This window comes from Scleropages formosus, chromosome 7 (genome assembly GCF_900964775.1).
Source record: "Scleropages formosus chromosome 7, fSclFor1.1, whole genome shotgun sequence".
In the NCBI taxonomy this organism is placed as follows: Eukaryota; Metazoa; Chordata; class Actinopteri; order Osteoglossiformes; family Osteoglossidae; genus Scleropages; species Scleropages formosus.
In genome coordinates, this window is record NC_041812.1 from 1,760,851 (window position 1) to 1,776,584 (window position 15,734).

General features: G+C 42.3%; 1 protein-coding gene across 1 annotated transcript; it reads left to right on the forward strand.

Annotated features, from left to right (window-relative positions):
* Positions 1-288: 288 nt before the first annotated feature.
* On the forward strand, positions 289-15,669 carry twsg1a (twisted gastrulation BMP signaling modulator 1a). Its single transcript, XM_018745105.2, has 5 exons — positions 289-447; positions 1,895-2,057; positions 7,665-7,764; positions 13,814-14,077; positions 14,866-15,669. Exons 2-5 carry the CDS (start codon positions 1,929-1,931, stop codon positions 15,045-15,047), a joined length of 675 nt encoding a protein of 224 aa, XP_018600621.1. The 5' UTR covers positions 289-447; positions 1,895-1,928; the 3' UTR covers positions 15,048-15,669.
* Positions 15,670-15,734: the final 65 nt, after the last annotated feature.

The following is a 15,734-nucleotide window of genomic DNA, read 5'->3' on the forward strand; positions in this document are numbered from 1 at the left end:
ACCGGTGCCTGAGGCTATAAAACGTGCGGGTCCTTTACCCCCCCCTATTTGCATAAGTGTGCAACACAAAGAGCTTTTGACGCAGCGATCCGCGGCGCTCGCCGCGTCATAAAGGGAAATACGAGCCACTAAGTAGAGTCATCGCCCCCTTCACAGGGGTGTCCGCGTATGTCTCCCCACGCGTCCAGTCCCAGTCCCAGTCCCAGTCCCAGTCCCAGTCCCTCCCTGTGTATCCGTCCCCACGTGATCCTCCCCAACCGCCCCTACAAGTCAGGTGGACGGGTATGACTGCGATCTGGAAAAAGGGTGTGTGTGTCTTTAAGACGCTCGGGCGCCTCACTGCTGCTTCGCGTGCCGGGACAGAGTGACTCCGACGGCGCGAGAGCGAGAGTGAGAGAAAGGAGGGAGTGCGAGGGAAGAGCTGCGGGGTGAGAACACCGCGTCGAGGTGAGTGCGAGCATTGTCTCCACGTTTGTGTGTGTATATCATGCGCAAAGATCGGTGAGGCGCCGTTGCTTCGGCTTTCAGTCACTCTACCTTTACGAATTCGCCTCAGAAGGATTCGAACGGACCTCGAACCGAGAGACGCTCCTTGGACGTGGAGTCAGGAGTGACTCCGTCCCTCCCTCACTTTCCGCTGCCTTAGTTTCTGAGGAGAATTTCTTAAATAAATACTCTTAGTCTTAACACACGAGCAGTGTGTTGGCGAGAATAATTTCCACGTTACAGCGAGACTTTCCGCCACAAATAATGTACACACCGACCGACCGAGCGAGCGAGGCGGCCCGGGAAACGCTTATTAATTAAATAGAAGAAAGTTGGAAGTCGAACCTGAAGCGATTATGAAGCGCGCGCGCTCGCGTGTCTGCGAAACGAAGCGAAGGTGTGAAATGTCTTTTGTTACTTGCGATTAACCGAATGAAATGGGGGTTAACTTTAACCCTCGTGTTTCGACAAGCGCAAATGAGTGTTTCTCCTCCGTGTTGTTAATAAATAATGCACGGATTTAATGTTTTTGTAAATATGTACTGTACATACTACTTCGTTGTAGCTGCCATAGTTCTTCAATAAAAGACTGAGCCCATTTTAAATGGCATTTACTATTTATTTTCTCGACGTTTTAATTTTCAGTGTTCTGAATCTGAGCCGCGTTCCTTGTCCTCACACAGTGAGTAGTTTTTTTCCTTGGGTGTGTTATCATGATCGCTGCAGTGTGTGTCACTGTGTGTGGTAACGTAAAAATTACACTTTTTTTTTTTTTTTTTTTTTTAATTAAAAAAATCCGCAGGCAATCTGCCTCTCGAATATGCATCGGCTGCTTTCCTCTCCAGCTCTTTAAGTTAAAAGTCCCTTAGCCGCGCAGCTGTGTGCGGCGTTACTGCCTCTGTTTACTGTTCTTTTGATTTCACTTGTTTGCGCTGATGTTTTCATGGCACACAGATAATGCTGAATATCAGGAGGCCCTCAGTAAAACTCTCGTTCAATTGTAGTCACTCCCAGGCAGCCTTGAAAGGCCTCTGTACAAAGTTGAACTGAATAATTATTTTTGGATTAAAATATTTAAAAATCGTTGTATATTCAATATTGTAGGCCTGCTGACTCAGTTCTAAAGGCAGTTACTTGTATGATCATCATGTGCTCCGCAAAACAGTGGAAATGGACAACCTGCTTATTGACAGTGTTTCCCCCCCATATAAAGTTCTTTGCAAAATGCACTCTTGTTCACTTCATATGTTGCTTTCAAGAATTACACTAGGTGGCTGTTTTTTGTAGCAAGAGCTGTGACTGTGACTCGAGTCTATTCTTGTGCTCATTCAAGTAACTCTTATGAGAGTCTGCTAAATAAATGTAAAATGTCAATGAGAGATGTGGCTCTCTGTCCCTGTCGACCCAGGTTGTCCACTCTGTGACTGCTCACGGCTTTCGGAATGAGGCCCGGCTGTGTGCTGCTTTTTCCAGCTTCTGCTGCACTCCTCTTTCTTCTGTCGGGACTGTCGCTGGTCACCGCCTGCAACAAAGCACTCTGTGCCAGTGATGTGAGCAAGTGCTTAATTCAGGTGAGAGAAAGGTTGGAAATTCTTAAGTCCTGTCTGTGCAAATAACTGGTTAACCCAGGCTTGGTAGTTGTCATCTGTCCTTTATTCAACTGTGATGATAATATAATTATACATCAAAAAATACAGCCTCCATCCCATAGAATTTTTTTTTCTAGGTATTGATTTCACTTGTACAATGTGATTCATACGCTTCTCTGCCTCAGGACTTAATGGTGTGAGTCTTCTTTTTAAAGATGATAGGAAGCATCTTAAATTTTATTTTATGTATTTTTCTAGGCATACTTTCCTTCAAGAAAGTAGCTGGGTTACTATGCACTTGTACTGTTTGAGTCAGTGATCGGTACTGACAGTTAAGTTCTTCCAAGTAACCTGTGTTTCTTCCGCTAAAAGTCCTGAAGGGACCTAAAGATATAACTCTGCTTGTAGTCAGTATCTGAAATGGTTTCAAGACTTGGAGAGAAAGTGACTCTAATACTGAGTTGAGTTCAGAAGTAGGACACGCATACCAAAGCTCTGTTGCAGGTCACATGGTCTCCCAGCTCGAACCCTCAAACTACTACAGGAAAGCCTGTCAAGTTGCCCTGCTTGCCCAAAGAAATGCATTAGCTGTGCAAAATATACCTTTGGAAATGGTGCATAAGGAGCAAGAGATGCTCATGAAGAGGAATTTAGTTTCAAGTCCCTAGATGGCATACTGCTCAGTCAGGCTCCTTCAGTTGCTTTAGTTTAAGTCTGGGTTTTCAGTTGGGTGTGTGATCTTTAGTGTATAGGTCTCTCTCTCGTAAAAACTTGTGGATGGTTCTCCCTGTCTGGTCTGTAAGGCAACTAACTCAGATAATACTCTGATTAATTTAGTGTGCTGGTTCCTTGTGTCTTGTTGCTTTTGGTAGGACTTGCTGCCGCCTGGGACTCCTAAGTGTTTTTTTCCGTGTCGCTACAGAGTGTGGTTTAGTTACAGGCCTCAATATACTGCTGTCCGCTTAGAAAATTGGCTCTCTGAAGTGAACTTCTGTTGTGATTCATCAGAATAAAGATGAAAACAGTACCTCCTGTTAAAGTTCACTGAGAACATTAGGTATCTTGTAAACTATTATTCAGATTGTATTAACCAGACATCCCTTCCATCTTTTAAAGGTAACTTCTCTGATTTTCATGTTATAACTTGTACTATGACAATGAGGACTTCTTTTGGAATTAAGATTTTATAGTGGTAAATGTGTTTAGTTTCATCTGCAGCTACTGTTGCAATTATTTTAAGTGCCATTGTTGCACTTAATTGCTCACTATGAGGATGACAAAAGAAAGTAAACTGAATGGAAGCTGCATTACCGTTGCATTGCTCTTCCTTTAATCTTGTTTTTTTGGCTTTGAACAGGCTCGAATTTATTTTTGAGTTCCAAAGTGAAACAGCTTCTTGTCTGCTCCTGGTTTTTAGGATCTTCTTAAATACATTTTATCACTACTCATGTAGTGGTCATGTGTTTTAGTCTAAATACTAATCTTCACACTGCTTTAACCTCTAATTGTTTTCATTGCTTGTATTTAATATCCACTCATGGGCTTTAATAATTTACTGGTGAACGATCTTAACTTTAAGTTTGCAAGTGCCGTTTTTAATTACAGAAGGTAAAGGCTTGACTTTTTTGTGGCCATTTTGTTTTTTTTTGTGTTTTGCAATGCTCTATGATGGTAACTGCTGTTTGTGTTATCTGCTGAAACAACAAAGTAAGAAGTCATGGGTAATGACGCCAGCCCCTCGGGGGGCCCTTGGTGTGTCTCTGAGTCATGCAGCTGATCCTGGCTTGGGCATCTTTTCAGCTTGGAAATTCTCAAGACACACAGCTCACAAGACTCAATGTGCTGGAGAAGGTGCTGCTGACTAGTATTTATACTCAAAGATCTCAGGTGTAAACTCAAAAATAAAACAAGTGGTGCAGATCTGTATATTCTTTAAAATGATATTCAGTTGCCTCTCCCAAAGATACGGCTGCAGGACGGTCCTGAGGTGTGATCCGGCAATATTCTGGTACATTTTGACTAGAAAATGTATTTGGATGTGATGGAAATAAACTGCAAATATAAAATTAGCTTAAATAGGGTATAATTTAAAATGATGAGTACGAGCAGCACGAGTTTGTGGAGAGACTGAATTGCATTTTCTGTGGCCCTCGACAAGTAATTTTTCCAAGTATTGTACTCTTATGTTGACGGCAAATGACTTGTAACTAATATTCACCTTACCCTGGAATGAGCATGCTTCATATGGATGAATGGGTGATTTTGTTCAGAATCTGAATTAACGTTATTGAAGAAAACAAACGGGAAGAACAAGTAGTTTAAAATGTTTTGCATTGTTAGACTGATTTGTGTGGATTTGGTTATGCATCTCTTTCCTGTGTGTGTAGAAGGACTATTTAATAGCTTAAAAGGTCTGTTCTGTAAGGAAAGAATGCGGAATGTTAATAAAAGCTCCAGGTGGACATTTTTCTTTTCTCAATGCTCTGGGTTTTTTCAGTGTGATCATTTTCCTTCGTATGTGATGTAGAGAGTTGGATTCTTGCCCTTCTGCGGGCTGTAGTTCATGGCAGATCAGCTGTTAAGACCTCATTTCTGTAGTTCTAGTTGAATCACCCAGTCTGTCCTTTCCAGTGATCCTGTTGTCCAGCCCATGGATTCCCTGTGAGCAATGCCAAAATTTGTTTTGATTCTTGTTCCACTGTCAGTACCTGCAGGGAGTAGTACTCATTCTCTTCGTCGGCCATATACTGGCGCACAGATTTTCTAACATGAAATTCCATCGTATTCAGCCCTTGGGTGGAAAATTGTTTTGCTGTGATTTATTCAAGTGGATTCTTCAGTGAAAGATCTTGGTTTTGTCCTCCGAGAAGATTTTCTAAAATGTTATCTTTTTTGTTCAGAACTTCAGGAATAAGATCTTAAATGAGTACCTTTTTCATGACTGTTGAGCTTCTTGGATTCAACTGTTCAGCCGTCTTTCACACACAAGGTGTAGCAGCACAGGAGCAATGAGGAAGTCAAGTCTGCACATGTCTCCAAAATGCTTTCTCCACTCAGCTCTGTCTGTGACTGTACGCACAAAGTTGGTGTCCTAAGCAATTTTATTGATACCGCTAACATCAGTAACAACAAACTGTTGCCTGGATGAAACACCCCCCATGCAGATACTATATGCATAATTTGTTTTGAAGTAGGATCTAGTTTAACTGTTTGAGCCTCCAAGCTGTAAAAAAATTTAGGCAAGTAACTACAGAATCTGTTCTGAGCTGTAAATGCCTGTAGAATAATGAAATATTTAATGTTTCCCTGGCAAATTACTGTTTTCAAAACAAAATGTTCAATAACTAGTCTAGTCTAATGCAGTATTATTGTTAAAGTAGTTTTTTTTAAAAAGTTCATTGGCTGAAATGAATTCTGATATTTCTATTGGGTTGAAATTAATGTCTGCATTCACTTTTACTGCTAAGTCACAATCAGTAAGGAAAACATAATGCATATGTCTGTTTACAGGTTATACATATTTATACTTCATTACATTATATAATTATCACTGCACCCTTGTATTGTTCTGAGATGTACATAGCTTCTGGAAAGGCCTCTGGTAAATAAATGCAGTAACTGAGCTACATTAAAGTTATGACTAATTTAAAATAACTGGAAACAGAGACATGTAGATGTGGACTCCTGTTCAGTGCTGATTGTTCACAGATTTGTCAGATGGAGTTGTGCAACATCTTGTTGTTGATCACTAGTACTTGCAAACTCCATATGCTGTCTGCTTTACTCTCGTTTTACTGCCAAATGACATAGAAATGTAGGTAACTTCTGCTCTGCAACAGACGAATTTTGTAGGGGTATCCATGAAGAAAATGTGGGTTAAACAGACTTGGTGGAAAAGCATTTTGTAAGAGTTCTGAGATGACAGGCCATCAGCTGCTATTCTGTTTGTGTTATTTAGTTGAAACGCCTCCCCCCTTGAAAGGGCTGGTAGGTGTGTGGGTGTATGGGTGCGCGCACGTGCACATTGTCCTGCAATGCACACCAGGTGTCCAGTCTCCTCCATGCCACTTCTCTGCTCTTCCTCCTAAAATACTTCTGACCTTGACTGTGAGGAATGCACTGGCCCTTGCTTTGTGTTGGTGTGCTCACTGGGGACAGGGGAATAAGTGTAGCATGGTACTGAAGTACAGATTACATGGGGAAAACCTGTCATTTAACATCTTCTTGATAATTACAGAAAATTTCTGAAAGACCTCTATCCCTTTTGGTTGGCTTCCCCCCTTCAAAAAGTCTTCCTTCAATGCATAATAAGACTGATTCTGGTGTCTTTAAGTATGCAACTTTAAAAAAATTTTGAAGCACTGATTATGTGTTTTTTGCATAGACTCATGTGCACACACATCAGGTGATGGCAGTTTTACACAGGAAAGTTACAACCTCATGCTAAAATGTATGACATTTACATTTATTCACTTGGTAGATGCTTTTCTCCAAAGCGACTTATAATGGATACTATGTAGTATTACTAGCTCACACACCTTATTCACAAGGTGACTTACACTGCTTGATACACTATTTTCAATGGGTCACTCATCCATACATTAGTGATGCACACTATGGGGGAACCTGAACAGCATGTCTTTGGACTGTGGGAGGAAACCAGAGCACCCAGAGGAAACCCATGCAGAAATGGGGCGAACGTGCAAACTCCACATAGACTGAGCAGCGATTGAACCCACGTTCTCTCGCACCACCCAGGCCCTGTGCGACAGCAGTGCCCCATATGAGGGCTCAATTAGTACCTACCCCTCCCCCAGCATGATGAATCATTGAAATCCCCAGTCTTTGGAACCCCATGGATACTGAGGATATGGGGAAACTTCAGTTTCCTCTTGTTCCATAAAACTGGTGCTGCTCTGTTTGTGCTGTTCACTGGGAGCCCATTTTCCTAGCTCCTCCTTCCGCACCTCCTGCTCACATCTGGTACTTGACCTTTCCTCTGTGATGCTGGTGAAGCAGATGTAAGTTGTAGCCTGTTGGCTCTCTCCTGGAAGTGCTACAGAGTTCCCATTCTCCCTGTAATTACCTCTGAACATGAACCAAACATTAGATGGCATCTCCACTGCTCTTATTTCATTCGTTGCTTATGTATGGTTGTGCCTGTGTGTGTTACTGCACATGGACTGTACATCTTCAGTTTTATTATCAATTGATCAATTTGTTCCATGTACACATCTTTTGCTTGCTTTTATTCAAGGCTTCCTTTTCATATTCAGATTGTATCTGACGATACTTCTTTTAGTGGAAGACACAATTGTCTGTACTGATTACGAGTCACTGCTTGAGTCCATGTTTATCAGCCGTGGCATGTTTTGGTGTCTAAGTCTAGATTTATTTTGGCAGGGGCATTGTGTGAGGTACATGTTTCTGTTGGTTGTTGTGTATGTATAAATGTGTGACATTGTTTCATGGGCAGGACATGTTGGACTGTTATTCCCAGTGATTTCATATGTCAGAATGTACTTTGCTGCATTTTTGGCATGTTCATGGCCTTTCTCCAAACAAATGTATACATCTTCTTTCCTCCAGGAGCTGTGCCAGTGCCGGCCATCAGACGGGAACTGCTCCTGCTGCAAGGAGTGCATGCTGTGTCTCGGCACACTGTGGGAGGAGTGCTGTGACTGCGTTGGTGAGTTACACACCATTTCAGATGATGGTACCATGCCCACGACTGTAGTCTTATTTCTTTGGAGAAAGACAGTGTAAAACTCATAGTAAACAGGTAATTTCATCCATTGTGAAATGCACAGCTGCAGAAACATGATTCTTGTAGCACAGTTAGTTTGGTCCATATAACCATTTTTGCTGGCGCATATTACAGAAGTAACTGCCTACAGAACTGATATGACATGCAAAGGTGATTGTGATGTAATGTAAGTTTTTATGGAAAAGTTTGGAGATCAGGAGGCAAGTGGGACTGAAAGATATTTTGAGATCATCATGGAGTGTTCAAAGGGAGTCGGTAGTTCTGAGAGAGAGGAGGAGCTCAGTGCCACCCCATGTCAGACCTAGAATGGAGAACCTATAGACTTGGAATTTTGAACCTAATGCTTGGGACACTAGGTGGCTAGGGGTGGTTGCGTGTAGCTTTATTTCTAAGGTGTAATGAATGATGAGGCCTTATAGGTATCGTACTGCAGGTCCTTTGTTTGTCTTCAAGATCATAACCAGTCTTGAACTTACGGGTAGCTGCAGCTAAGTCAGTGGAAACATGAGAAGGGAGATGCACAGGAATGCTGTGGTATATCAAACCAAATTTGTGCCATGGCATTCTGTATCAGCTGGCAAGGCTTGATGGAGGAGCCCAGTAGACCAAAAGGGAGGGTGTTGCAATGGTCCAAGTGGAGTGTCAGCCATGGCTCGGACCAAGACTTGTTTGACTTGGTTGAGATCTGAGTGGATATTACAAATGTTATACAGGAGGCATGTGCAGGATTGGGTTTTGGCTCCACTATCCTTGGATAAACAGAGACTTGAATTGATCATGAAGACTTGTGACCAAAGAGGATGAAATGAGCAACTTGTCCAATTGTCTTGTACTTGATATGGGCAGCCACAGGAAGCCAGTGAAGAATCTTGTTTTTTTTTTTTTAAATGTTAATACATTCTGAGAATGCATTCGACAGCATGTACAGGCAGATCCTCTGAAAACTGCTGAGGCATTATGGAGGGCCAGAGAAGATCACCAACATCATCAGGAACTCCTATGAAGGCATAACCTGCAGAGTGCTCCATGGGTGTCAACTTAGATGCCTTCCAAGTGTGGACAGGAGTGAGACAAGGATGTTTGTCGCCTATCCTGTTCTTGCTGTCTATCGACTGGGTCATGAAGACATCCATAGCCCAAAAGCGAAACAGTCTACATTTACATTTATTCATCTAGCAGATGCATTTGTCCAAAGCAACGTACATCTCAGCAAAAGCACAATTTATGCATTGCTCTGAGAGGAGACGTGGCTGCAGACAAAGTCTCAAGCAAACCTAGTTCGTTCCCTACCACTTGCTACACCGAGGTTCATCTCAAGTAGGTGCATAAGACACAGACAAATCCCGATACCGACACCAATTTTTTCTTAAATATTATAAGATACACAAATGAGTAGTACAATACCAGAGTAATGGCTGAATAAAGGTTGTATCTGGGGATGCTTCTGAAGTTACGATGCATGAACAGTTACACCATAGACCATCTGAAGAGATCTTGGGCAAAGTGGATCTGGAAAAGGTGGGTTTTCGGACCCTTCTTGAAAAGAAAGTTTCCGCAGTTCTGAGTGACGGGAAGGTCATTCCACCACAACGAACCAAGAACCTCCGAGCTTTGCCTTTCGTGCGCGGGACCACCAAGTGAGCAGAAGTAGATGAGCGAAGGGGCCTGGCTGGAGTGTACCGGTTTATCAAGTCCCGTAAATGGCCGGGAGCAGTTCTATTGATGCATTTGTACACAGTAACCAGGGTTTTGAATTTTATACGGGCAGCTATAGGAAACCAGTGCAGAGGGATGAGTAGAGGAGATACATGGGAGTGATTTGGCAAATCAAACACAACTTGTGCAGCAGCATTCTGTAGAAGCTGCAGAGGTTTGATGGCATTAGCAGGAAGTCCACACAGAAGAGAGTTGCAGTATCCAGACGGGAAGTCACCATGGCCTGGACAAGTAGTTGGGTGGAGTCAGTAGTGAGGTAGGGACAGATCTTACGAATGTTATGCAGGATGTATCTGCAGGACCGGGTTGTGGCTTCAATATGTTGAGAATGACAGACTCGCATCAATCGTAACTCCCAGACTCTTAGCAAAGGAGCTAGGCGAAATGAGTGAGTTTTCCAGTTTGATTAGAGCAGTTCTGAAAGCAGCTGGGACTCAGCCAGTGGAGAGTGAGGAGTTGATGATGGAAGAGATGGAGGAGAGTTGTGGGGAAATATTCTGAAGGAGTGATGACAGGGACCGGATCAAGCAAGCAGGTGGTGGCTCTGCACAATATCAGGAGGTCAGCGACTTCAGATTTGGAGAGCAGCTTGAAGTTGGAGAGAATAGCTTTGCAGGGAGGTCCAGTGCGAACCGGGCAGGTTGATGGTGAGAATTTCAGTGATCGCTTTGACTTTTGTCTCTGAAAAACAAAGCAAAGTCTTCAGCAGTGAGAGAAGAGGGAGAAGGAGGTGGCGGGGGACACAGAAGGGATGAGAAGGTGGCAAAGAGACTGGGTTTTTTTTGGATGCGGGCTGTATTTTGTTGTGGAAGAAGTGGACACTGGACACAGCTGGATGATTTAGACTTTGCAGATGATCTGGCCCTTCTCTCCCACACCCAACAACAGAAGCAGGAGAAGACCGGCACGGTTGCGGAAAACTCAGCACATCTGGGCCTCAGTAGCTACAAGGGGAACAGCAAGATTCTTAAGATCAATGCTGCTGTCAACAGAAGCCCCATCACACTAGAAGGTGAAGCGCTAGACGAAGTGGAAAACTTCACATACCTTGGCACTGTAGATATGAAAGGTAGAGCGGATGCTAAAAGAGTATGGATCGGCAATGCAAGGGTAGCTTTCCTCCAACTAAGGAACGTCTGGAGATCAACTGACCTGAACATCAACACCAAGATCAGGATCTTCAACCTGATCATGAAGCCTGTCCTACTTTATGGAGCAAAGACCTAGAGAACCACTCTCACAACCATGAGGAGAATCCAGACATTCATCAACATTTACCTCAGAAGGATTCTCTGACTTCACTGGCCCAAGACCATTAGCAACAAAACTTTGGCAGCGAACAAAATGGCAACAGTGGAGGACAAAATACTCCAACGACATTGGAGAGGGATCAGCCACACACTTTGAAAACCTGCTTGCTTGCCGTGCAATGCTGAAATCACCTGGAACCCAGAAGGGAAGAGAAATCAAGGGCGACCAAAGAACCGCTTGCACCGCAACATGGAGATGGGATATACCTGGAGAAAATGAGAGCCTGGCTCACCACTGGGATGCCTGGAGAGCTTTTGTTGGTGGCCTGTGCCCCAGGCAGGGCCAAAGGTGAAAGAACAACATTCTTTTGATATTGGACTTGCTTTTTTTTAATGTCCTTTGTGTCATCATGGTTACCAAATCTAAAATCGATCAATTCTGACTACAGTTGTAATTAGTCTGAAAATAGTTTCTGTCTTGCACTCTGCAGCTTAATTGAACTATTTATGAACATGCAGTACAAGGTGGCACATAGGGTGGTTAGTTTACCTGTTATTGTTTTAACAGTCTAAAAATTGTTAAAGAACTGGTCTTTAAAACTTAAGCTTAAGGTATGTTTTGACTAGGCCAACTTCACCTAGGTTGGTTTCAGGTTTTACCAGATTAGGCTTTAAAGCATTCTAGGCTGACTACATGAAAGCAAATGCAAGACCTTTCTTCTGTTAAAACATGTTGCATGTGATTTTAAAAAAAAAAAAAAAAAAAAAAAAACTACAGTGTAGCATATAGAAGATTCAGTTTGCTTTCACTAGAATGTTTCCACTATGTGAGCCTTGGTTTTTAGCACTAACTTGGAACAAATGGGGGGCCAACTAATTTTGAAAGTGGGTTTCAGTACACGTAACACACGTTTTTCATTATACCTTGCAAGGAAGAATCAAATGAACTGGCAGCAGGCTGAAATGGGGATCACTTTTGCAGTCTTCCCAATTTTATTGTCTGTGTTGGGTGTGTGCATGGTCCTGGAGCTGGAGAAGTGTTGCTGGAGGAATCTTTGGAATTCAGGAGTAAGAATGTGTAAATGTTCTGTGAGGAGGTTGTTTCTGAAGAGGACACAGTTTGGTGGGTCTGGATTGAAACAGAGCTGGGCTCCATATATGGCTTTCAGACCTCTGGCTGACTATGAGGGTTGGTCATAGGAAGAAACATGCATGGGTTCTAATGGTTATCCTGGACCTGATATCTAGCCAAGTGCAAGGTCAGGTTCCTTGTGGACATAAAGCTTGCTATGGATTTCTTCTGGCAAACTAATAGGAATTCTTCCCAGTAGTGGTCTGAACTGGGAGGGCGAGAAGCTTGTGAGAGAAAATTTTACTTAGATGTGTGAAGAGAACTTCTTCCCTGAAGGTTAGCCAACTTTTTTTAATTTAAAGTGAATTTACTGTATTTGGTTCCATACCTACTGCATGAAGCATGACTTGATGGTGTTAATGAGGGGACTGATGAGAATGGCATTGTGCAGCATATTCCTACTTTGAGTCTGAGATGGAACTGGTTTGTTTGGATGGTTTTCCTTTCCGCAGTGCCAAGAATAAGTTTTTTCCATGTTGGTGTCATCGTTCCATTACCATAAATAAGGAGGATTATAACTACTGGATTTGGGAAAAGTTTCCTCTTTAGCCCTAACGTTTCCAAATGTGAAATGCTCTTTTGCTTTGAATAAAGAAAGATTGGGCATTTTCAGTAGCAGTATCCAAAAACTGCCTTTTTAACTATGTTGTGTTTATAATGTAAGCTTTTATATCCTGTGACATGATTTGTAGACATCTAATAGCCTTGTGACAATGCTGATGTTCCCTGGTGTCAGCCTTCCGTGGTGTTATGGGTTCATGAACAAAACCTGGATGAAATGCAGTTTGCTTGTCAGGCTGGAATGACAGACTTGCTTGGTGTTGGCATATGGTGCATTCAGAAAGTATTTAGACCCCTTCACTCTCACAATTTATGTTGCAGCCTCATGCTAAAATTGTTTAAATTCATTTTTTTCCCCCTCATCAATCTATGCTCAATACCCCATAATGACTAAGTGAAAACAGGATTTTAGAAACTTTTGCAAATTTAAGAAGGAAGAAAATAAACACATCACAAATCCATGCTCACGGTCAAGGGCAATGAGCCTCCTGTTCCTAGTTTATGTAGCACAACTATTTTTGTACGGGATTGCTGCAAAGAAACTAGTCAGTAATTTTTAATGCTTCACAAATTCATTTCAGTCTTCAAAGACTTCAGTACAGAGTCCTGTTCATCAGCTGTGACATTCTTGCTTCAGCAGCATCTGAAATGCATATAACATGTTGCTGATTGAAAACAGCCCTCTTTCCCAGACCAGATGGTCTGTTTCTGTAGCTGCTTGTGGATGGCAGAACAGTGGCAGGAGGGTCAGTAAGTGTGTGTATGTATGAGGCAGTGGGTAGAACGGAGGATTGTTAGTGTCATTTGAGATGACTCTTCACTGTACTTCCATCTACACACTTGCTAGAAAGAGGTGGCAGGTAGCCCAGATGGCTTTATTTATCTTCACTAGCATAAGACTAAATGGCTCTCCTGGATAAGCCTCAGCAGATCAGCAGAGTTGGTCCTGTGAGCCTGGAGTGAAATGGGTATGCAGTGCCAAGGGCTGTTGTAAGGCGTAACTGCCTTAAAGGTTCAACACACTGGCCCAATTAAGTGAAATGGTTTCAGTTGTTTGTAATGGGTTTTATTGTTGATTCAGTGGTCAGAGTGAAGTGCTCCATAGCATTTGTGGTTGGACTTCAGATTCTTGAAGCCCTTAATATCATTTCCCCACCACCCTTCTAGATGTAAATATCTAGATACCCTTTAGCAATAAGGGATGACCAGAGATGCTAACAATTGCTGAAACCATATAGCAAGGAGAAAAAAAAAAAACTAAGTATTAACTGTAAATGAATATTTACCTTCGGCTTAATGACTGTCATGACAGGAATGTGCAACCCGAAGAACTACAGCGACACACCACCAACCTCCAAAAGCACTGTGGAGGAGCTCCATCGACCAATCCCGTCGCTCTTCCGTGCACTCACCGAGGGAGATTCACCCATCAACATGATGGTGGTGTCCTTCCCAGTGGCTGAGGAGCTGTCACACCATGAGAATCTGGTCTCTTTCCTGGAGACGCTGGATGATGCCCACCACAACGTTTCGCTGCCTGGAAACAGCATCCATGCTAGTTATGATGGCTCTCGAGGTATATACATGTGGAAAATATACCTGTCCTCAAGCTATAATGACAAAGCCAGCCTCTTAATTAGAAAGGTTGGGATCACACCACTGAGAAGGGAGATGTTTAAAAAAAAAAAAAAAAAAAAAAAAATCCACAACTGTAAACTTTAGATTACATTTTTAGGCTGCAGCAGAACCTGGAGGCTTGCAGCTGTCAAGGACAATAAAAAAAGACCAGATTCCAAACCAAGTGTTGAGCTGAGGGGTTTGCATGAGAACATGTTAATTGGCCCATTAACACTGTAAATGAAGCCCTTTGGCTCTCTAGTGATTAAAGTCTTGCATTGAAAGTAGGCCATGCAGAAAAACAAAGCAGCTTACTAAATATGCATGCTGAGTTTGTACTCCAGCTGGCCCCACTCTAGTCAGTGATCCTAATTGATTTGGATCTGTATTTTATTTCCTCATCCAGTCCTTCTGCAGTTGACTGTGTTGCTAACTAAATGCTCTTTGTCTATCAAGGACTACTCACCTGCTCATCAAATCTGCCAAAACATGTAGTTGTGCTCACACACTGAAAAGTATGGTTTTCACAGGGAAAGTTGTTTGTAATGAGCAAGATTAGGATTTTTTTTTTTTTAAATGATATAAAATGGTTTGTAATGGGCTGAAACTGTTCTGATAACTGGTATTACTATAGAAATTAGGTGTTCTTTTGCCTTTATTTCAGGGTTGCAGTTTGTCCTGCAAGAATGCTTCTTTTCAGCTTTCTAATCCCTTTGTCCCCCACCCCCGTTCTGTTGCCCTTACCAGATAACCTGTGTACAGTGGTGTACTTTGACGACTGCGTGTCCATCCGACAGTGCAAGCTTTACTGCGAATCTATGGGGGGCTCCAAGTACCGCTGGTTCCACAATGCCTGCTGCGAGTGCATCGGGCCCGAATGTGTGGACTATGGCAGCAAGGTTGTAAAGTGCATGAACTGCCTCTTCTGAGGGAATTGGACTGGCTCTCATAAGTAGTGGTTGACCATGAGCATGGGGCAGGATTCATGCAGAGCTGGTGGGACGTGAAGACCAGTGTCAGCATGGTATAATGTGCCTCAGTATTGCAGTGTAAAATATTTGTCCTTGCCAAAGACTTTACTATTCATGTTTTAATGTACATTTTTAGATTTTTTTTTTTTTTTTTTTTTTTTTTTAAATGGGTTTCTACCATAGATGTATATGGATTGTACATTTTTATCCCACAGGAATACCCCTGCAGAGCCAACTCGCAGTTTTTTATAAATTTGTTGCCAACTACATGATTTTGGTGGCTTCAGAAGTGTACTTAATTTTCAGGGTTTTTTTTAAAAATGTGATATTTGCCATATCATACAAAGGTATTTGGTAGAATTCACCATGGCATTTTACCTGTTACAGAAATTCATTATATGACTTTAACATGCAGTGACAGTTCATGTGGTTTTATTTAATGAACTTTTTTTTTTTTTTAGTTGCTTGGTTCTGTCAGTACCTACACAGTAAGGTAGGGTTTCCTAATCATGTAGTAAACAAGAACAATCTTCAACTATAAGCCAAACTAAATTTAACAGCTGAAATAAAGGAAAACCAGCACCTACAGTGTTCAGACTCCATATGTTTTCCCCTCTTCATGACTGAGCTGTACCTACTATGCAT

What these genes read in the sequence shown, in the direction of transcription:
- twsg1a (XM_018745105.2), top strand. Translation starts at nt 1,929, where the DNA reads ATGAGGCCCGGCTGTGTGCTGCTTTTTCCAGCTTCTGCTGCACTCCTC. An exon ending in TGAGCAAGTGCTTAATTCAG is followed by an intron (nt 2,058 to 7,664) that starts GTGAGAGAAAGG and finishes TCTTTCCTCCAG; the next exon opens with GAGCTGTGCCAGTGCCGGCC. An exon ending in GGAGTGCTGTGACTGCGTTG is followed by an intron (nt 7,765 to 13,813) that starts GTGAGTTACACA and finishes CTGTCATGACAG; the next exon opens with GAATGTGCAACCCGAAGAAC.